At 38.5% G+C, this 24,143-nt stretch overlaps 1 protein-coding gene across 1 annotated transcript; it reads left to right on the top strand.

The window, feature by feature from the left end:
* The first annotated feature begins 259 nt into the window (after nt 1–259).
* LOC139940876 (nuclear pore complex protein Nup107-like) lies at nt 260–22,779 on the top strand. Its single transcript, XM_071937253.1, has 25 exons — nt 260–418; nt 1,076–1,161; nt 1,536–1,636; nt 3,045–3,143; nt 3,609–3,706; nt 4,125–4,299; nt 4,558–4,729; nt 5,381–5,516; nt 6,594–6,754; nt 7,726–7,843; nt 8,255–8,405; nt 9,559–9,704; nt 10,122–10,267; nt 10,682–10,730; nt 11,036–11,105; nt 11,377–11,534; nt 11,681–11,777; nt 12,034–12,087; nt 13,917–14,032; nt 14,675–14,777; nt 15,594–15,754; nt 16,442–16,570; nt 18,193–18,306; nt 19,703–19,882; nt 20,877–22,779. The coding sequence occupies exons 1-25, from the start codon at nt 266–268 to the stop codon at nt 20,982–20,984; spliced, it is 3,081 nt and encodes a 1,026-aa protein (XP_071793354.1). The 5' UTR covers nt 260–265; the 3' UTR covers nt 20,985–22,779.
* Nucleotides 22,780–24,143: the final 1,364 nt, after the last annotated feature.

The following is a 24,143-nucleotide window of genomic DNA, read 5'->3' as shown; positions in this document are numbered from 1 at the left end:
TAAGTTCAAAGGTCAACTTAAAAATAATTCTGTAGTTACAAACATTGATTCTTTTTAAGTATCTTTTAATTGTAAAATATTCAAATCTTAAGTCTGTTGAATTTGAAACAGATTACTATTGATTTTATTAATATTTACGAATGCTTAGATCTCTTTCTTGAGTTTTTTTTAATAAACTAAATACAGCCCTTTTTATTAGTTCAACCGGAAGAGCGGGTCAGTGAACTAGAATAATTTTAAATGGGGTCACTGATGTTAAAACAAGATGGCGGGAATCAACAGAAAGGACGATGATCATGGTTATCAGTCGCGGGTTGAACGTGAGCAGTATCAGACGCGAAGATCGGATGCTGGGGACAGGCCATTATCAGTGTCGTTTCAAGAACCACCTGACTCCACACTTGGATTCATTTACCAGGCATGGACCACTTCATTTATCGTTATTTCCAATCAACAAAATGAACAATAACCTACAAAAAACAACTCGCCTCGACAGCTGACTGCTGAGTTGCTTATGCTTACTGAATACTACATTTAATACTCAAATTGATTTGTCTTGTTACAATAGTAATACAATTCGAAACGTGTTACTGTTATCTTTCCTTGCCGTAAAAAAAGGGTTGTTTTATGGAAATTTTTTGACACACAGTTGGGTGACTTTGGACGCAACATCATGACATACATGTCACAATTAATACATAGATAGATTAGAAAATATATATCAAAACATGTCCCCTACGCTACGGGCCCTAGTTTCTTTTAAAAAAGTTATTTACAGTAATTACTTACAGTTACACAACAGTCTGACAGTAAAAAATATTCACAGACTCACTCTGAATTACTTCACGCGATCGATCAATACATCATTGGCTGGCTGTCATGGCTGTTCTGTGGGCAGAGCGGATACATACAGTTTTAAACAGTACCCTGTACTGCATGTTCGCAGCCTCGCTCTGCCCACAGCATGCAGGGCCGGCCGATGATGTCATGATTCAATTATGAAGTGGTGATTTTGATGACTAAATGATCCAGGCTATTCTTATTTCTTAAATTTTAAATATTTGTTTCTTAACAGTATTCCCAAAGGCAGAGCCAGGGGTTTAATCCAGACAAAATGAATGAGGCAGTGGATAAACAACGCAACCTCCGCCTTGGACAAAGGTCAGTAACTTTAAACTTTCCGTATCCTGCCACCACTTTTGGCTAACTTTCCGTATCACGCCATCACTTTTTTACTTTTAAAAAAAAAAGGATATCTCATAGATACTAGTTTATTATTTTCATATCAAATGTAAAAGTGGTGGCGTGAAACTCGTTTGTACAAAAAGTAATCTTATTTCAGTAAATTAGATACTATTTTATTTCATACAATACATGTCATAACGAATCAAAAAGTGGTTGTACATATGATATGGAAACTTTTTCCTTCCAACATTGAGGAACAATTATGACACTCTGTGAAAACACCTAATGCTTATTTGCAATTCTCTTATTTTTTTATCCATTATTATTTGACTTTGTGTTCTTGTTAACAGAGAGGGCAGCAGACTGTCTCATGGAGGCTTGGAGAGTTCACCTTTAGCAAGGGATAAAATGATGAGCCGCACGTTAAACAAAGACAGATTGACTACAAGATGTATCCTTTCATAATTTTTTTAGTTTATCCTTTATTAGTCAATAATTAACACGGCTTGAAATTAACACTGGACACCAGGGCCCCATTTCATAAAGCCTATAAGCACAAAAATGTACTTGAAAAGCAATGCTTAAAGACCTGCTTGAACGAAAATGTCAAGTCGTGAACTTTGCTGAATTCCACTTAAAATGTTTTCGATGAATAAGGAAATCGAGTCATATGATTATAAATAGGTTTCAATTGTGTAAAAAAACAATCATTTTGTATGCCCTTGTCCAGAGCTTTTCTGCGAGATTTGCGAAAAGCCCCGTTACGTAATCACTCTCAAAACGTCATAAGTAGACAAAGCCGCTTTGTTGCAGCGTGGATGTATAACAAAGCAAACTCCCACAAATGACGTCAGCGGCATTGTCCTTTGACGCTCGCTCTCAACGGCAGAAGTGTTTTTAGTTTTTCAAAAAACCTTTACTCGATAATTACGAAAAGTTCAGAAGTGTACACATATCAAAATTACATTAAAATGATGAACAAGTGCATGGTGAACAAGTAAAAATATCATTTCTGTTGAAAACATTCCGCTCAGGTAGCTGTTTAATAATAATAATAGTAATAATAAGACTTGTAATGCGCACGTATCCACCCTGCTGGGTGTTCAAAGCGCAGAACCATAAACATTAAACAGGTAACCAGCAAATGTACATAGTTGTGACTGGTTCCTCACTCAATTTTTGCTTAGCAAAGAAATTTGTCAAACAGTATTTTCTGCTAAACAGCTTCATGAAATCGGGCCCTGGTCTGAGGTCAGTGAGATTAGACCTTCCTAAAATACTAGGTTACAATACAACCCTCAAGAGTCCTCTGTCACATTCTGAAAACTGTGTAGCTGTGTAATCTTATTTTTGGTTAAACAACTATTTTTTCTCATCCTTATACTGTGGCTGTGCCGAGATGTAGAACAAAGAGCTACTCCAGTAGCTTTTTCCCTCGTACTGCAATTCTTTGGAACTCCTTGCCTGGTGCATGTTTCCCTTCATCCTATGATCTTCCAACTTTTAACAGGAATATCAATGCCTACCTTCAGCTCCACGTAGTTCCTGCACTTATTTGTTTTCTTCCTTGTATCCCTTTACCTAGAGTGGCTTTTAGCCTTGTTTTGGGCAAACTTGCGAAACAAAAATACAAAATAAAAATAAACTGGACTCTAGCGACCGGTCAGTGCATAAAAGAGTTAATACCTCATTGTATAGTGTCTTGAACAAAAACTATTTAGGTTCAAATACTTTAAATTTTACTCGAGCTCTGATACAGCATCCATAGCATCTTTGCGCTTTGATTTATCTGCTCACTGTACTCGATTTTTCAAAATATATTTGGTTGGTTAAAAATTATCCTTGACCCTTTGTAAAAGCTCCTGGGTTACTGGACCAGACAGCAGGGAAATCACACACTCCAGGCGTACGAGAACAGCTACCACACACACCAGGCAGTGCGCTTAAACACAGCAAATGTGAGTACTCAAGAAAAGTAACTAATACTTGATTTGAACCAGTGGCCTCTGGAATGACGTTCCAGTGTGTAGACATACGTACAGCTGTGGGGACTTATACACAATGGAACAAAGGTCCACACAATGTATTTCTTTGTTAAATCGGGTCCCCCCAAGGGAAGACAATTTTTGCTTTTCGGAGGGTTGGACAGAGAAAAATCTACCAAAACTGGATTTAAACCAGTGACCTCGGGGTTTACTTGCCGGTGTTATACCACTTAGGCTGTCTAGCCCTGTTTTGGCAGTCTCCCTATTTCGTCAATATTGTGAATAGGGAGAAGTCTATGGTTCCTTATTTCTGATTCTGCTGGACACCAATAAAAGGGGAGCCCGAAATAGAAAAGAAAGGGTCGTCTTGCCTTAAATTTGTTGGTTCATATATTTGTAGAAGTTATGTATTTGTAATTTTTATTTTGTTCTTTGAAGACACACCGAGAAAGCCCCCCATGGGATCGTCCCAATTTGATGTTTCTGACTTGATGGGACAAACACCCAACAGATCCATGTTGACACCAGCAAGGACGGTAAGTTCCAACAAAATATTGGATTTATTAAATAATTTGGGGTTCTTGCCCCACCAAAGTTCAGGCCTTGAACTTGAAATAGATGGAAACAAATTTACTCTATCAAAAGCCTAATATTCCTGGAAAACTAAAAGATAGAATTATGAATAATTCTTCTATCATCTGAGGATGTGCTGTTTTTAAAATGATTGTGTTTTTCATGTGAACAGTCCTGGAATTACATGAAGGTCTTTGTGGCCTCTGTTGACCCATTGTCTTGGCCTTGGTGCCCATTTGAAAGTGTCCCTTAGCCTTTCCAGATTTCCAAATGGCATTGCCCTTTGAAAAATCGAAATGGCCTTGCCCTCTCAACGATGAAATTTCAGCTTGGTGTAAACAATTTTTTGAGAATTAACTTGTTGATTCATCTTTGTTTCAGTTTAATTTATCCATGTTGGATCAGTCGCATCTTAACTCCCTCTTCCCAACGACGCCCGTACATCCTTCCAACGGAGCCCTGGAACCATCCGCCGTTCAAACGCCAGGGGGTGTAACGGAGGATTTTACAACTACAAATATGAACCTGCTGTTGGTAGAAGACCCAGGAGTGGCAGGTAAACAAAAATCTGCTTAGTAATAAGAAGTGAGAAAAAAAACCTAGCTGTTGCAAACAACCTACCAACGAAAAAGACCGATGATATAAATGCAAAAAAATAGTTAATGGCCTGACGTTCGAACCTAGCAGAGTCTTTTGCAAAGGCTTAATGACAACACAACAAATTAAAACAATAATAATTCAAATAATAAATGCAAATTCTTTTCTTAACGAAGAAACCTACTAATTGAAATTAATTTTTTTGTATGGCTTTTAGCGTCAGAGGGACTATTCGAGGAGTTCATGAGTTGTTTTACAAACCACCAGTCACCGACGGACGTCTTTACACTGGTCGCAAAGTACCAGCAGGTGTGCGTTGAGCAGGTGGACATGTTGAACAACCTCGTCCGAAAAGCAGGTCTCAGTTCCTCTTATGGTGTCCCGAAGAAGTGAGTTATATTTCGATCACAGCTCTGCAAACTTTGTAGAAAAAAATAATGAGCACCTTGAGATGCTCTCGACTGTGATGAAGTGCTATATAAGAACTGAAAACTATTATTTTTAAGACCAAACTGTTAAATTTGTCCCAAATCATGTCCAACTTACCTGAGAAGTTTATGATTTGTTTTCTTTCTTTTAAAGACACCGGACACTATTGGTAATTGTCGTGGACCAGTCTTCTCACCTGGTGTATTTCAACATATGCATAAAATAACAAACCTGTGAAAATTGGAGCTCAATCGGTCGTCGAAGTTGCGAGACATTAATGAAACAAAATAACACCCTTGTCGCATGAAGTTGTGTGCTTTCAGATGCCTGATTTCGAGACCTCAAAATGCTATATCTGAGGTCTTGAAATCAAATTCGTGGAAAATTACTTCTTTCTCGAAAACTACTCCACTTCAGAGGGAGCAGTTTCTCACAACGTTTTATACTATCAACCTCTACCCATTACTTGTAATCAAGAAAGGTTTTACGCTAATAATTATTTTGAGTAATTACCAATAGTGTCTATTTCCATAAAGGCCCAAATGTTAAATTTGTCACAAATCATGTCAAACTTTCCTGAGAGGTTTTGATTTATTTTCTTTCTGTTTAAGATTTGCTCGTACAGTTGAGGTCCTACGTCTACTGGAACAAGAGAAGTGCACATGGCGTTTGATCGGGTCCCTTTACCAAGACAGGCAAGCTGTACTTGAGGACTTTGAGGATGAGAATATGGATGTTGGAGTTAAGGTACTAGACTTCTAGTGGTTTTTTTAAATTTGTTTTTTTTACATCTTTACTGGGCTCCTTCTGTAGAGTAATATTCATCTTTAAAGGAACACGTTGCCTTGGATCGGTCGAGTTGGTCTTTGAAAAGCGTTCTGTAACCGTTTGTTGTAAAATGTATATGGTTAGAAAGATATTGTAAAAGTAGAATACAATGATCTACACAAATATGCCTCGAAATTGCGTGGTTTTCTTTTTACCCTGTCGACTAACACGGTCGGCCATTTATGGTAGTCAAAATTTTGACTCCCATAAATGGCCGACCGTGATAGTTCGCGACGTAAAAGGAAAACCGTGCAGTTTTGAGTGATACTTGTGTGGATCATTATATTCTACTTTTAAAACATCTTTCTAACCATATGCATTTCATAACAAACGGTTTCAAACGCTTTTAATAGACCAACTCGTCCGATCCAAGGCAACGTATTCCTTTAAAAGGTAAAGCCCATTTTTATTTTGTAAAGGGCACTTCCATTGGAAAATCTATAAGTCAGTGGGAAACTTTTGTAGGAACCCAAGGCTGAGGGGCAGCAAAGGCCACGGCCTCCTTAGCCTGCGTATAATTCCAGGAGTGATTATTTTTAAAACTTTTCAAACTTCGGAAATAATTTATTGTTGTTGAGAATTTCATTGGCATAATGAGACCAAAAAGGAAAGAAGATAAACATTCTCATCAAATGAATGCAATGGGATTTTCAGTCTCCTTAATTTTATTGAATGTCTTTACTGGATTAGGCCAAACCTTTGACATAAGCCATGGCTGATAATCGGCCATGGTGTGCTGGAAGCTTGGACTTGCGTCCCATTCGCCGAATAAAATGATTAACAATTGTAGCAGCATCTCGATCTCTTGTAATCCTTGTTTGTACAACAATCTTTGTTTTTCACTCTGTTGACAGCCCACAATAACGGACAAAAAAGAGAGGCTTTGAAACAATAGTTAGAGAAAACAAAACTAAGTAACTTTTCTTTGTTCGATTTTCTTGTCTTTTTGTGTTGTAAATATGTTGTATAATGTTTTGAATAATCAAACATGCTTAGACCTCCAAGCACAGTGAGAAAAACATCATGGAAGCACTTTTCCAGCGAGACAGCGACGTCCGGCAGAACCAGATTATAGTCGACTGGCTGGAAGAGAACTCCAGAGATTCTTTGAGATACGGCTATGACCGAGCGGAATTCTACTCCAAGTCTGTCTGTTGGTAAGATATTTCTGAAATTCTCCTGAAGACAAGCAGAGTGTACTGTTCGAAACACTGAGACCTTACCGACTCTTTTCAGAGCCAATGCTCCCTCAAGAGAGAATTATTACATGGTTGTACCCGCAAGTTAACCATTATTTATAGTTAATTCTTATCCTTCACACCATGCAAAGCTTCAAACTTCACTTAATTTCAGTTCTGTTGAAGTAAAGATGTCTATGGTTTAAGCTGACTTGTAAAGACAAGCCGCTACGAGCTACCTGGCTTATTTTTTTGCCTTGCCTCCACGCGTTTCCGCCAGTTTATTTCATTTATATATACCTGTATGTATTACTATAATATTGTGGAAATGTTTTGTGGAAATAAATGTATATTGAATTGAATTGAATTGAACTTGATAATACTTTGGGAGCTGCTAAGAGGTTTCTTCTGGAGCAGTAATTTTTAAGGGAAGCATTTGCCATGGTTACTCGGGTGGGATTCGAACCCACGACCCTTGCAATTCTAGAGCAGTGTCTTACCAACTAGACTACCTAGGTTGCCCGGTAGCTAGAGGCAGTTCAGATCCGTTTAACATCTATAACATTTGCCATGGCTTGTGTAACTTTTCACCTTGAATAATATAGTCTTGATGCAGGGCATTCTTGTTGAGTTGGTCAACCTCTATTCTAATACCATAGGCCCCATACACTCAACGCTACACACGTCACGACTATTTCACTGATAGAGGGCGTTTCTGTAAGCTGCGATCCCGCCAGAAAGAGTGTGGTGCAGTGGGCTGATCTGATCTGAAAGTTTTCCAACAGCGCCCTCTGTCGTTCGATAGTAATCTGCGCGGCTAGCAGGGATCGCGATAGTTGAGTAATAATGAACAACCAGGTCTTGCACCAAGACTACCTTGAATACTGCAATAGTCTCGTTTGTGGTATTTGATATTACCAATTACCAATATTGATCGTTTGTTGTAACAGGGAAAACACCTTGCACAGTCTACAGCAGCAGGTAACTTCAGGTCAGCATCAGTCGTTGCCCCACTTGGACCCGGATGCACCAATCAGGGAGAAAACACCTCTTGCCGATTTAGACAAGGTAAGAGATGGTTGTATAAAGGTTAAAGGTCAAAGGTAATAAGCAGTGTTGTAGCCATGGTGGGCAGTGCGTGGCGGGCCTGCCCAGGACTCTTGATTTTTGCCCAGCACTCTGAGCAAAAAACATTAAGCCGCCCAGCACAGATTTCAAATATTGTCCACTTTGCATTGATCTGAGACACTGCTTATGATAAGGAGTATCAAATGTCACAGAGATAGAACACAGCCAAAAATGCCATTCAACTTATTGCACAGCCCCACAACATAAAGAGTTTGTAAACCTGGCCCCACTTCAGCAATAATGGCTCCATTTTTAAACATGAATAATTTGTTAAACTGCTCGCCCTTGGATCATTGCCCACCACTAAAATTTGTCTCGCTACAACCCTGCGTTCTCATCTTTATGTTCTAGGAGGATGAAGTTCGTCTTTTCAGCGAGGTCTTCAGTAACATCCGAGCAGGATTGATGGAAGAAGCTCAGAGACTGTGTCGGAAATGTGGACAATCCTGGCGCGCTGCAACACTAGAGGGATGGCGTCTGTATCATGACCCCAACATCAAAGGTGAGTTTTTGGAAAGATTTCTTTATTAGGTTGGTAGTGTGAAAAGCACTTGCCTCTTCCACTCCGGCTCTGGTTTGATTCCCAGCTAGGGCCATAATGTTGTGCGTTGGTTCTCATCTTTGCCATGATGGTTTTCTCCGGCCCATCTCTTTTCCTCCTTTAAAAAAAAGTCACAGACTTTCGACTGCTGGCTGTGGTCCATGTTCATTATGTTGGTCAATGTGGCCGGCTGCCGATAGGCGCAGTTGAATGCCTGTGGCACCTAACACATCCAGGCTATTTTAGAAAGATTCAATGTTTTGACAATGTCATTCTTGCGGTTAACATAAGTGCTATTTTAAGAGATCCAATGTTCTCAATGTTTCCTGAACGCTGTAGTTGGCTCGGGACACCTGTGAGGCCGTCCTGGTCGTCACAAAACCAAGTTACTCGACCTTCTACAGAAAGATCTGAATGCTCATTAGTTAGCCCTCAAAACCCTCATTCTACCGCTTTGTGACAGAGCTAGTGAACAATTGTCCTGGAATACTCAAAGTACATATTGACCCATTTCACCTGACGTCATCAACAGAAAAATCTTGAATGCGCCATACTGGTGGGCAATTTCACTGTGCGTTTTTATATTAACTCTCTGCTGCGCGTTATGCAGTGAAAGTGCATTTTAGGCGACGCGGCGTTAATACACGTAAACCTAACTGTCCACCAACATGGTGAGCGTGGCATTGGTCGCCGCGTGAGATACGCGTGCAAGGGGTCAATAGGGGCATTGCTTGGCAACAGACAGCGCAGGATAGAGTGAGATAGAGAGTTGGTGAACAGGCTTTCCTCCTGCAGTGAAGTGAAACAGAAAGAGAGTACTCTGTATAGTAGAGACTGATAGGAACGGTCTTCCTGTCCCCATTAAAAACGCCGAAACTGTGTTGTCCTTCAAAAAGGGTCTCAAGACGCACCTGTTCTCGAACTCGTAGCAGGTTTCCCCATTCTTTTGTCTGTCTCCCTGTAAAGCATCTTGCATCCTTTGGTAATTTGGCGCTATATAAATCCTGTTATTATTATTTATTCAGCATGCACTCGCTTATGCTGTGCCTGTATACAGTTTGTATATGTTTTCCTGTACTGACAGGAAGATTAAATTTTTTTGGTCGTATCTTAGGTGCTTCATCAGGCGATCTAGAGCGAATTGTAGGGAACAAGCATCGTGATATCTGGAAGTCTGTCTGCTGGAGGATGTCTGAAGCTGAGATGTTTAATGTCTATGAACGTGCCATCTACGCTGCACTCAGTGGAAACCTTAAAGAGGTATTTATCTACTGCCCACCAGGGCCCAATTTCATAGAGCTGCTAAGCATAAAAATTTGCTTAGCATGAAATTGTTGCCTTGATAAAAACAGGATTACCAACCAAATTTCTGCGTGATTTTCATGATAAGCCAACAACAGCTAAATACCAGTAACAAGCAGTATGCAACAAATGGAAATTTGGTTGGTAATCCTGTTTTTATCAAGGAAGATATTTCATGCTAAGCAAATGTTTGTGCTTAGCAGCTCTATGAAGTTGGGCCCTGGGTTCCCAAAATATCCCTCTGCTCATGAAATAAATTTGATTACGAGATGATCATCTTCACATTCGAAACCTTGACTAAACAAAGTAAAATCAACAACTGCTCTTATAAAAGGAAATATTCGGTTAATTGAACTCCTTGTCTGATTATTTCAGCTTCTTCCAGCCTGTAATACATGGGATGACTGCCTTTGGGCCTACTTTAAGGTGTTAGTCGACCGGCAAGTAGAACAAGAGATTCGCGAGAATTTAACCATCAGCAGAGACATGGACGATTTGCCGGCCTCGTATTTTGACAAAGAGTAAGTTGCGTGATTACAGTAAGGACAACTTTTTATTGAAGTGGGGGAAATCCAGAGCAATTATTTATGTGTTTTTTTCAGTGAAGTAAAAATTGTATTGTAATGATTTGTATTATTGATTTGGTTGTCCTAGTACATTTGATGTACATTTCAATTATTTTGGCTTGATACCTTCACCCAAAATCCTTATTAAGTAATAATATTATTATTATTATTAAGTAAATTTTTGTGGTTACAAAAATATCCTCCACTCTGTAGTCATACAAATGTTTGGACTTGTTTTAAATTGTTAAGCCTGGCCCAGTGCTAAGTAATTGTTATTTGTGCCTACAGTCCTCAATCCTCCATTATCCTCCACTCTATGGTCATTCAACCATTTCAAGCCCAAATTTGTTTGTTTTTATTTTCTCTTAGACTTACAGCTTTCAGAATTTTCCAAGAACTACAGTCTCACCCGAAGCAGGTAGGTTTCCAGAAATAGTAGATTGATCTTCATTTTTGTGATGCCAAAAACCAAAAATACAAATGTTTATTTTTCTAATGCAATAAAAATTAAATCAGTTCTATTCATCTTTCTTCAACATTCACTTATTCATGAAGACGAGCGGGTATCGTTCGAAACGTTTAAACCAAACTGGCTCTTTTCAGAGCCAAAACTCCCTCAAAAGAGAAATAGTTCATGGTTGTACCCGCAAGTTTACTTTTATTTATAGTTTTTTTTCTTAAAGAGTCTCGTGTCAATCTTCTGATTTTGTTTTCTCTCTGTAGATTGTTGAGTTACAGTCCAAAGAGAGACATCACGTTATACAGAAGTACATCATCCTTGGTGATATCGATGGTAAGAGAAAGCAAAGATCTAATTGGCTCAGTAGTTTTCTTCTTAACCCCCGCCTTTGACCTTCATGGACCCTGGTTCGAATCCCACCTCAGACCGGAGCTTTGCATGTGGATTGGGTTTTCAGTCCCTACCTGATTGTGATTAATATAGAGTTGAGTGAAATCGGCCCCTGGTTTGATCCGGTTTGATCTGGTTTGATCTGGTTTGATCTGGTTTGATCTGGTTTGATCTGGTTTGATCTGGTTTGATCTAGTTTGATCTGTTTTTACAGCTCTGATTGAGGAGATGGGAGAATGGTTATCAGATGATGTCAGCCGACCGTCGCATCATCTTGTACGGTTTATGGCTCATGTTGTGCTTTTCTTGAGATCTTTGGGGCTTCAGACGAAGGAAGAGATTTGTGTTGCCATCATCGAGGCTTATGTCAAGGTACGTTTGAAATCAAAACACTCAGTTCCTTAAGGTTGGGTCGTACTTTCCAAGGTCAAAATTCCAGTTGAACCTCAGATTCAAGAAAATGATGTTTTGAGAAACTTTACCTCACTAAATAAATTTCTTTTTCATTTTCTTTGTAGGATTTGATTGAAGAGAAACACAAAAAGCTAGTAGCGACATACACAGCTCAACTTCCATATGAGATGCAGGTATCGTGGTATGCTAGGTTCCTCGAGGGTAAGTGACCTTAAATGATGATCACCCTTGACCTTTGAACTGAATGAACCGACATCCTCTAATAATGATCATTCTCATTTTTCTTTTCCTTGACTTCGAAGGTTCGTTCACTACCTCTAGGATAAAACCATTTGTTTGTTTTTTCTTTCACCATGTCATTGTTTTCCCTACTTTCTTTGCATCATCATTTGCCTAGCGCTTGTGGAATGGGCTTGAATTGAATTGAATTCTTGTGTTACTGTATTTTCTTATGCAGGTATCCACGACAAAGATGAGAGACAGCAATGCTTGCAGCTAGCTGAAGAAGCTGGTAAGGAGGGACCTTGTTTTCTTAAAGGGTTTTGGTACCTTCAGTAGATCCTTGGCCATGACATGAATACCTTTACTAATTTATTTGGGTTTACTGTCTTAATGTTTTGCAATTTTACTCTTCGGATTGTTTTGTAAGGTTCTTGTATTTTTGTTTGTTTGGATTGCTGTATATTTTCCTGTTGTAAAGTTTTAATATTTGTATAATTATTTTGTTATGCGCCTGTGTACATTTTATGGAATGGGCGCAATATAAATGAATAAAATATTATTATCATTATTAGGCCAAACAAAAACAAATACCAGGTGATCGTCCCCGCCCGCATGCTTTTTTTACCTATTTATTATTTTTTGATTTTGTAAAAATAAAAAAAAAATCCATATTTTCAAAAGGACTGGTCTAGGAGCTTTTCCCGAATCTAACGTGATGCTCTCGAACACTTTCATAAAACAATATTAGTGAATTGCCTACCAGCAATTTCTTTTTTTGGTGATATCCGACCCTGTTTAAGCGTTAGTGTTAACACAGGTCCTCATGCAACTAATAAAGGTATAAAATAAGTTTTCGGTTGATTCAAACTGAAGAATTGGTGGCCTGTTTGACTTGAAACACTAAGCGGCCATCTTGAAAAAAAAAATAGTAAATAGTAAATAATAAGGCCCTCATCCTCCTCTTTTTTGAAAAATCCAGACAATCAACTTTTTTGATTTGGCCTTACTCACTGTGAATGAAGGTGTATGTCAAGTAATTTTTGCACAATCTTATGTATCAGGCCTGTACAAATGAATTACACAGAGCCCCAATCCCCTCCTCAAGGGGAATTCAAGAACTTTGTTTTAACTCAGCATGCTTCGTCCAAACTTACAAAAACTGGGTCCAGAGTACCCTGAAGTCTAAACAATTCATGGGGAGAGCTCTGAATTGAATTAAGGGAATATTATGCGATAAATGCCCTAGCCGAAGGCGGAGTGCCTTTATCAAATGGCTACGACCCTGTAAGGTTTTAAACGGACATTTAAGACAGAGTCTCTACTCTTTTATTCCGATTCATAAATGCCCTCATAAACGTTATAAAATTGGAAAATCTGTAGAAACTAATCAAGAAAATTTCAACTTCTGTCCTGGCTCCCTTCCGCGAATGGTAAAAATTGCATTGACGCTAAACGGTTGCGTGCCAAGAGTTTTTTTACATTGAGTACCGGCAAATAAATGCATTACGCGTAAAATAAAACCATGCGTTAAGCTCCCGCATCATGCCTATGTTTTAAACACTTATTTATGAATGAGTGTTCAAACACTTCATAACTCCAATCTGTTCAGAACGCTGCAGCACGTCTCTTGACTGGAAACAAATTGCATGACCACATCACTCCAATCCTTTATAATCTACATTGGCTTCCCATCAAACAACGCATCAAATTCAAAATAATCATTCTCACTTTCAAGGCACTCCAAGGTTCAGCCCCACTCTATATTCAAAACCTGTTGATTCCCCGTACTACAAGACCGGGTCTTAGATTCACCAGCAACATGCTCCTTGTTCCCCGGTCTTGTCTAGCCAGCTACGGGACAGGGGGTTTTCCATTACAGCACCCAGGCTCTGGAATTCACTCCCTGAAAACCTCAGGAAAATCCATGACATCTCCATCTTTCAGCATCAACTTAAGACATACCTGTTCACACTTGCTTTCCCCAACACTTGAGAATTTTCCCTCTTTCCATCTTGACCGGCGCCGTTGAATGGTTTTTCACCAGATTTAGCGCGCCTTTATAAATGCTGTGTTATTATTATTATTATTAACTAGTTTGATTTGTTTTTTAATCTGAAGGACTTGACGTTGCCCAAATTACGAAGACAGTAGTTGAGAATATCCGGACGAGAGACCAGACTGACTTCATGGCTTCCAATGAACTCTCCTCAGCTCGGGAAGCTGCCACTTCAGAGGTAAGTGACAGACTTAATTGTGATAGTATTTTCAGCCCCAGGAGTAGGTGGCAACGGCCCCCTGGAAAAATAGTTGATTTGTAGCCCACACCTTGAAGTGGCCTTCAGGCCTTGTATTTCTTTCCGGCGGCTTTATGAAATAAATTGTAAAAAATGCCAGGTATGAGAAATTTCAGACTTTTGTCTAAGTTCAGACTTCTTAAAATCTGTCTGGTGAAGTAATTCAATCGTTATTTTTGTCCACAAGTAAAGAAATCCTGCTCTTTGATCTACTTCTCTTGTGCTCAGAACATGTTACTATAAGCTCTCTGAAATCTAAACCCCAGGGGTTACTAAAACTTTTAGAAAGGTATTTTGGTAAAAGGTGGAAATTCCAACATTTCAAACATAACCTTTCTAACATGTGGATCATATTTACAGTCGTTTTTGTCAGTAGTGACTCTCTCCCCCGATATGGTTATTTGCAAATTTTTACTCCCATAATCCCCCAAAAACAAAAAAGCTGGAAATGTTTAAGGTTGCACGTGTTCCTCAGCAGAATTGTTAACATCCCCGTAAAAGACCTCTCACTTGTTTGTTTGTTTTTCTCTCCCTGTTCGTCTTCCCACCATCATCTCTGTTCTTATCCTATTCACCAATCAGGAAGACCGGCGCAAGATTGAAGCGACCGATTGGTTGATGTTTGACCCGTCCCAGAGGGCGGAGGCACTCAAACAAAGCAACGCTATCGTCAGAACATTCTTAGGTAAGGCTTCTGCACTTTTGATCATGCAAAAAGGATCTTGACACATTTCCTGACATGCCAGATGAAGCATAAACACTAAATTATGTAAGGATTGTTTTAATCTCCTTTGAGTAGTGAAGACAATCTCCTGAAGACGATCAGAGGCACACTTAATTAATAGATGGTAGATAATAAGATGCCCGCAGGCGATTGGCTGCGTGCACTGACCTTTGACTTTAAACAAATAAGGATAAGCTAGTAAACGTAAGAGAAACGTATAAATTATAAACAACAATATAAATACATGACCGGTGGGAGATGACACTGGCATTTTAGTAAAAGGTGGAAATACCAACATTTCAACATACTTTTCTAAAATGTGGATCGTATTTACAGTATGTTTTTGTGAGTAGTGACTGGCAGTGTCATGGCCGAGCGGTTAAGAGCACCGGATTCAAGCACTGGTGTTTGATCAGCAGAGTGTGGGTTCGGATCCCGGTCGTGACACTTGCTACATAAAATTGGGGAGGTAGTGCTTTCCGCTCTACCGGCCAGGCTTCGAATTGATGATACCCAAGCCTATTCGTATGGACTGTGAAAGGGGTAACCCTGTTTCAGCCCTAGGATAGGTGGCAACGGCCTCTGGACAAAAATAACTGTAGCCCACACCTTGTGTGTCAGGCGACTTGCATAACAAAAAATAACAAAATAAAAATAAACGATGAGTCGTCAACCACAGGTTCTTTTTAGAACCAAAACAACTCATAAGAGATTTACACATGGTGCTACAGCAAACCTCAAACCCAAATTATTAATATTATAATTATTCTTTGACAGCCTGTAAGAAGCATGAAGCAGCCAAAGAGGTCTTCAATAAGGTTCCAACCGACTCCATCGATCTGATCTATAGGAATTGGCAAGCCAGAGCTGGACGAGAGATGTTGCCAGCCGTTGACAATAACGCCATCAAGGAGTATCTCTGTATCAAAGCTTACTTAGTGAGTCACATTCTATACTTACTGTATCAGGCCTTCAAGGCAGTGGACACTATTGGTAATTGTCAAAGACTAGCCTCACAGTTGGTGTATCTCAACATATGCATAAAATAACTAACCTGTGAAAATTTGAGCTCAACCAGTCATCGAAGTTGCGAAATAATAAAGAAAGAAAAAGACACACCCTTGTCACACGAGTAATTACCAATAGTGTCCACTGCCTTTAAGGCTGTTCAAATCCTAAATCCATTACATATTTGATGGTCTTCATTAATATTTTGTTGTTGATAGTTGATACTTATTTTAATTTCTGTCTTTCTTTTTTCCGTTTTCAGATAACTAATGCTGTCTATTTACATTCTTGCTTTTCCCTGCTCTTAAAATTATCTGTTAACTGTGCTGTTGTAGTTTGTTAACATTTTTTGTTTATATGATTTTGGTCAAATATTTAATCAAAATGTTAATTTTAATGTTTTTGGCTTAAGTGATGTCATTAATAAGTTGTAGCGAAATATTTGTAATTTTGTATGTACATGTACATATTTTTATGTAGATTTATTTTATTATTGTTATTATTATTATTTTCTTTGGGGAGGGGGTGTTAAACAAATTAAATTTGACTTGGGTAGGACTTGAACCAACGACTGTCTAGTACTTAAACTTATGAATTGTATATTTGTTGCCGTACAGGATGCGTTCGATTCTTTCAACGACTGGTTTGAACATTACCACAACAAGCGGCCATTGGAACCACTTATGCCGGAAAACCCAAACTTCCATGAGAAAGTTCGCTTTGAGCATGAGCAGAAGGAGTATGAGGTATAAGATGGGGGGCAGACATTTTCCCCTGCTAGCCTCGATTTAGTTAAATGTTTTCTAGTAGGAGAAGATGAAGCAGCACCATTAAAGGGTCTATGTACTTTTTCCTAACACAAAACACAATGTCCACAGATTTATATTAAACTTACACAGTTTGAAGATTATGATAGTAGAAAGCATGCCTGAAAATATTACTTACTGAGGTGCTGTAGTTTTTGAGAAATGAGTAAAACAAATAATTTTCGTCTCAGTTCTAGCATGTAAAAACGTATTAACCAGTTATGCTCTGGTTTTGGTATAATATCATAACTGGTCAATGGGATTTTACATGCTAAAATAATTTACGTCTTCCTGAGACGAAAATTATTTTGAAATTTGTTTTACTCATTTTTCAAAAACTACACAACCTCAGTTAGTAATATTTGAAGGGAAGCTCTCCACTATCATTATCTTCAAACCCTGTAAGTTTAATGTAAATCTGTGGACATTTTGGAAAAAGTACCCGAATCCTTTCGTGAATTTTTTTGTTTACTTCTTCCAATATTATTGTTGATTTTTCACAGTTAAATTTTTGTACGTGTCTCCTTTTCCAGGTTTGCTTTGAGACATACAACCTTTGTAGACCTACATCAATCCGTAGCGCACTTCACTGCAATTTTTACTACCGTTTAATGATTTAATGATTTTATGCCGTGTCCCTGAGCGTTTGTTATGAATGGGTTAAAAACAAAATCCCAATATTACAATTATATGTTACCAGGCTAAATAGCAACAAATTTTGGCGGGAAAAATTGGATTGGCAGAGCTACCAAAATAGTCGCAGACAATGTTCGTGTTTTGTGTGAAATCATGAACCTGTTAAAATTTGGGCTTTATCCATTAGTGAGTCGGCAAAAATTTTGGTTGTAACAACCAGAATCAGCTGTTGTGTTTCTTTAGACATAATTTAGCAATTTATTGTTCAGCCTGCTGATTAACCTTTAAAGGGAAGGTACACGTTTGATTGTTGTCAAAGACCAGTCTTCTCACTTGGTGTATCCCATCATAACCATCAAATAACAAGCCTGTGAAAATTTGGGCTCAATTAGTCATCGAAGTTGCGAGAAAATGATGAAAGGAAAAACACCCTTGTTGGATGAATTTGTGTGCTTTTAGATAAGAATAAAGGACTTCTAGCTAGAAGTCTTTTATTATTTTAGTGAGAAATTACCTCTTTCTCAAAAACTATGTTACTTCAGAGGGAGTCGTTTCGCATAATGTTTTATACTATCAACAGCTCTCCAATGCTTGTTACCAAGTCAGTTGTTAAAGCAATATTTGTTTTGAGTAATTACCAAACGTGTATCTTCCCTTTAATGATTAGTATAGTAATGTTTAATAATATTTTGTATTTCAGATCAAATTTTTAATATTTAAGTAGTTCACTTTATTCAGTTAACAGGTTAAATTTTGTTTAGATTTTTTTTACTCCTGTTTTTATAATTTAGTTTATTTGTTTAACTTGTCCATGTACCTGCTAAGTTTCTGACTAGTGTCTTTTGTTCAGTGCCTTGAACATGTCAATATTATTAAGATGCTATTTGGTATCATTATTATTATTATAATTTTGTAATTTTTTCCAGCTTGAGTTGGAAAGGTGGCATCAGGCTCTTAATCAGCAGAGTAACAGAGTCAAGGAGTGCATCTTCAATGTCTTATTATTTGTCAACGGGGGCTGGATGGTCGACCAGACGATGGTAAATTACAATCTTCTGATTTACATCCACTTCCAAATTTGGGAATAAATACTTTTCTGTATTGAGATAGAAAACTAATGGTGCATTTATCCAAACCTATGCACTTCTAGAGCAGTGTCTTACCAACTAGACCACCGAGATTGCATGGTAGTTATGAATCCTATATTAATAGATGTTAAATTTGCATCGAGAGGAATATAGGATTTGAACTGCCTCTAGCCACCAGTGATTTAGTTGGTAAGACACTGCTCTAGAATTGCATAGGTTGTGGGTTCGAGTAGGATGCCTGTGATTTATTTTCAAAGAACTCGGGGAAAGTACCGAGTACACAGTGCTAACTAAGCTTGGGCGGTCCCTTCGGTTACCCGGTTCTACCCGGTTCCAAATTGAAAACCGGACTTGCGGTTCCACTCTTCTGTGGAACCGGGTACCCGCTTTTGTCGGTTCCGATTTTAAAAGACCGAGTCCCAATTATAAAAGGCTCTGTGGAGCCGATCCTGCGACGAACCGGCTCTAGAAATTGAGGCTTGATGTTGAAAGCGGTGACGGCAGATACAGTGTGCAAAGGCTTCAAGCCGACATGAGTATCAACTATCACATGTGGCTGCATACACAGTGCACACACATAGGCATCTTGTACAACCACCACATGTATGCATGTACATGTCATGCGTATACATGTACATGTATAGACAGCACGTTGTGATTGGCTGCCGATATATCCATATTCATAAAAGCTTGCCCCATGCACAAAACACACAGTGCTGTATGTATGTATGTATGTATGTATGTATGTACAGGCATGTACAGGCATAGTACACTTGTATGTACAGAGACGACACACTGCATGCACTACGGATGTACTGCACTACTGATGTACAGCACTACGGATGTACTGCACTACGGATGTACTACACTACGGACATACTGCTACACAACATCGTACTGCCGGCTAAATCAAAGACTTGTTTAAATGCAGGGAAAATAGGTGCTCGGTGGCACGATGTCTGATCATTGGGGTGGGTATTCTGGTATTTTCTTTAAAAATAGATCGGCTCCAATTGTGTGTGTGTGAGCTCGGAACCGATGTCTGATTAACTTGGTTATTTTCAGTTAAAATAGATCAGCTCAATTGTGTGTGTGTGAGCTCGGGACGGGCGGCTTATGTTTTATATTGAATTGGAACCGGGTATGTCTCAGAACCGAGCTTTTTTTCGGAACCGGAACCGAGCCCCAAATTTCTGGAACCGCCCAAGCTTAGTGCTAACACACAACAGTGTAAAGGTATTAAAATCCAAATAAATAGTATCCCTGCTGCAAATTTAACATCTGTTATTACTATTATGTACCCGAAAAACAAACAAAATTTGCATAAATTGAATTTTGTTTTGTCTAGACCGACGAGGATGAGACTGAGGATGAGGTGATGAGACAGAAACAACTTGAAGATTTGCGTAAACTGTGTCTCCCCATGCTGTGTTCACTCCTCTATACAGTATTGCATACATCAGGGCAATATCAAGACTGTGTGGCCCTGGCTGACATCATAGCATCAGAGGAGTACCAACTCTATAAGGTAGGACTATTGACTGCCTATTGGGGCATTAATAAGGTTGTTGGCCCTGGTCAACACAGATTAGGATTACTCTATAACTATTGACTGCTAATCAGGGCAATATAAAAAGTGGTTGGCCCTGGCTGATATGATCAGAGGAGTACCAACTCTTTAGGGTAGGACTATTGACTGCCTATCGGTTCATTAAACAGGTTGTTGGCTTTGGTAATTACATTGCGTAGGATATTACTCTATAAATATTGAACGCTTATCAGAGCATTATAAAGAGTGGTTTGCCCTGGTAGATTACATAGCTTAAGAGCATTAACAACTCTATAAGGTAAACTATTGACTGTCAAGCAGGGCAATATATAAAATGATCGGCCCTGGTAATCTAACACATCACATAGCGTAAAGACAGTGGACACTATTGGTAATTGTCAGAGACCAGTCTTCTCACTTGGTATATCTCAACGTATGCATAAAATAGCAAACCTGTGAAAATTTGAGCTCAATCGGTCATCGAAGTTGCGAAATAACGATGAAAGAAAAAACACCCTTGTCACACGAAGTTGTGCGCTTTCGGATGCTTAATTTCGAGACCTCAAATTCTTAATCTGAGGTCTTGAAATCAAATTTGATGAAAATTACTTCGTTCCCGAAAACTACTTCACTTCAGAGGGAGCCGTTTCTCACAATGTTTTTTACTATCAACCTCTCCCCATTACTCGTTACCAAGTAAGGTTTTGTGCTAATAATTATTTTGAGTAATTACCATTAGTGTCCACTGCCTTTAAGAGGATTACCAGCCTTATATAGACTGCCAGTTAGGGCAATATAAACCAATGATCTGCCTAGGTAGATATCAAAGTCAAGTTGAGGTGTTCATTTTTATAAGAGCCTTGCATTGCCTTTTCATTCGAAAAAAAAAAATATATATATGTATGTAAATATTTTAAAGTTTTGACATTGCAACACCATCACTACAACTTACGTTTCTTCTTGCACTTTTCAGGTTTTCAGCAGACAAGAGCTGCAGCAATTCCTAACCAAGCTCCGGGAATCCTCGCTGCTCTTACTCAATCAGAATCTAGATCCACTCGGCTATGAGCTGGTATCGTAAGAAAGTGCCTCGTATGTTGGAGCCTGAGAAGCAAATGTTAAAGGCACTGGACACGTTTGGTAATTGTCAAAGACCAGTATTCTCACTTGGTGTAACCCAACATGTATAAAATAACAAATCTGTGACACGTTGGGCCCAATTGGTCATCGAATTTGCAAGAGAATTATGAAATAGAAAACACCCTTGTTGCATTACTTTGTGTGCTTTCAGATGCATATGAAAAGGCTTCAGCTGAAGTCTTTTATTATTTGAGTGTGAAATTACCTCCTTCTCAAAAACTGTATTACTTCTAAGGGAGCCGTTTCTCACAATGTTTTATACTATCACCAGCTAGTCATAGCTCATTACCAAGTAAGTTTTTATGCAAACAATTATTTTGAGTAATGACCAACAGTGTCCACTGCCTTTACACAGGGATGAGAAACTTCAGACTTTTATCTGAATTCAGACTTTTCTATGCCTGCCTCATGAAACATGTAGCTTACACTTTCTCAATGTATAAATACCCTGCTCTTTTGTTTGCCACTTTTGTGGTGAAGATGCTGTTATCTTAAGCTCATTGCATACATGGAATTTCATTGTAAAGAGGGCAAGGCCATTTTCTTTTTGCAAAAGGCGTTTCGGTTGGAAAAAGTCCATGAGAAACATCTTAAAGAAACATTACAGAGTTGGTTTTGCTAGCAAAAAAGTTGCTGGCATTGTAAGCATTTTATGTAATTCACCATATACATAAACTGACAAAGAAGTTTGAGATCGATCGGCCATCCAGGTCATGAGAGAATAGTTCAAAACCGATTACAAATTTTGCATTGCATCGTTGCCAAAACAAAAATGAATGAAACGCTCACTGAGCGATAAACTCCAAACGCGAAATTAGATTGTTTATTTCTCATCAAATATGAAATTTCAAAAAGAAATATTTGAAGGGGTGATTTCTACTATCATCATTAGACCATGTAAGTTTCATGTAAATCTGTGGTCTTCATGATTTTTGTTTCTCACCAATTCTGTAATGTTCCTTTAAATAGTATACATGTATTGAGATTGAGTTGAGAGCGTATTTTTTTTTCAGAGAAACTATTCAAACAACCTGTTGACTTTTGATGCGCAAGTTTCTCGAGATGGGCTGGTTTTCACAAAGCACTAAGATTCATTTGAAGATGAGTAAATATCACGTAGTTATGTGTCACCAAAGTGATCTGTATTGTGTTAGCACTTTTTGCTAAGCAATTTTCATTGTCATTTAGCCTTCGAGAAAGACTCTGCTAGGGTCGAAACGTCAGGCCATTAACTATTTTTTGCAATTTTCAGATTGTTACACAGTAAAGATCGATCTGAGCTCTTTGTGAAATCTTCCTAAAAAACACAAATAATGCGTAAATATTTACAGAAATTAGGATGAAGTAGGTTATTATGGTCACTCTAAGAATTTTTGTTTTTTTTCTGTTACAATAATTGTTTACTGCAACAGATCTCTTGCATATTATGATGTCACACTCTCAAAACAGCGCCCTCATTGGACTGAAGCTGCTCTTGGTGCGTAAAAACATGCGTGGACCTCGTTGTAGTGTGCAAATACTTTCTATAAATCCAAAGCCAAGCTGCTTTGTTTTGTAAAAATGGTACTTATCTATGCCACTTTACTTTGTTCAAGAACCGGATTTTGTATCTTGTAAAGCAAGTTTTTTGTCTTCTTAATGATGTCAACAGAGAATGTACATGTATATAATCATGACTTTTGACTTTTTCAATTGAAACTTTATTGTCCAAACAATAATAAATCAATCAAGGAAGTGTCCATGATATAATAAACCATTTTGTTGTTTTGCACTTTTTTGTTTTAACTTGTCTCATTGATTTTTCATAAAAACTTATTGACTTATTGATTTAACTTAATTTTTAAACATAATAACATCCAATGACAGAATGTTGATGAAAAGGATTTGAAACTTTGCATTGTGGACATACGATATAGTAAAGGTTGGTGGTAACACCATGCAATGATAATCTCTAATGAGTTGGCGCCATCCATCTCGGCATTCCAACAGGTTGCCCTGCCAGCATTTAGAGTCCTATGACCTCTGGCTGGCTCTAGGAAGCTGTAAACCCAGTCAGGCTCTTGCACAATGTGAATAGTGCACAACCTTTTCGTTTCATCTTTATTTTCTCTTCGCACCTTGCACCGTCGACCAATGGCATCACCAACACACCATCCAAGTTAAGCTTCCTACGTGAGCTGTTTAGAGATAAATCTACTTAAGACTTGAGGTTCTGAAAAGAAGCGTTGGTTTCAACACGACGTTTCGATCAGTATGCTCTGATCGTCTTCTGGAGGAAGCAGATGGTGATAGACACAGGGAAATGTTCAGTTTTCGATGTAGGAGGTAACCCACGCAGTCAGATTGGGACTGAAAACCCAATGCACATGCAGGGTTGTAGTCTTAGGTGGAGTTCGAACCGGGGTGCCACATAGGTGAATGTTAGCAACTTGATGATCAGAATCCTTCGTCTGTAACCAATGACACAAAGCCCAAGACGCTTCAACGAGAAGGCAAATTGTTTCTTGAATCATGATGCCAAGAGCTCGAAAAAGGTCAATTCCATTAATCTGTGAGGGGATATAAATAGTAGATGCGAATTAAAGCGGTTCCTTTCATTGGTACATAGTCAATAAAAAAAATTTAAAAAAACAATTGTATAGCGCCTAAATCAAAAGTTTGCTCAAATGCGCTGAGGCACAGAAGAAATAAAAAAGTCATTGATAACATAACATGACATAACATTACATAACAATTAAAATTTATAAGGTGCTATACCATCAAGACCATAGCGCACTAGAGAGAAATTAAACGAAAAGCAGATAGAGTATTAGATTCCCTACTGGCAGTTGGGAGATTGTTCCAAATCATGGGCCCAGCCACACTGAAAGCCTTCCGACTTTGTTTGGTCGGTTAACATTCAAGCGGGTGATGTCAAGTGTGGACCGAAGACATCGTGGAGGAGTGTAATGTGACAGTAAAGTGGTAATATAATGAGGTGTGGTTTTGTTAAAGCATTTAAATACGAGAAGAGCAATCTTAAAATGGATTCGTTCTCTAATTGGTGGCCAAGGAAGTTTCCTAAGTGATGGGGTAATATGTTCTCTCAACGGTGGAACAT

This window comes from Asterias amurensis, chromosome 8 (assembly GCF_032118995.1).
Source record: "Asterias amurensis chromosome 8, ASM3211899v1".
Classification (NCBI taxonomy): Eukaryota; Metazoa; Echinodermata; class Asteroidea; order Forcipulatida; family Asteriidae; genus Asterias; species Asterias amurensis.
This window is presented reverse-complemented; position numbering and strand designations above follow the sequence as displayed.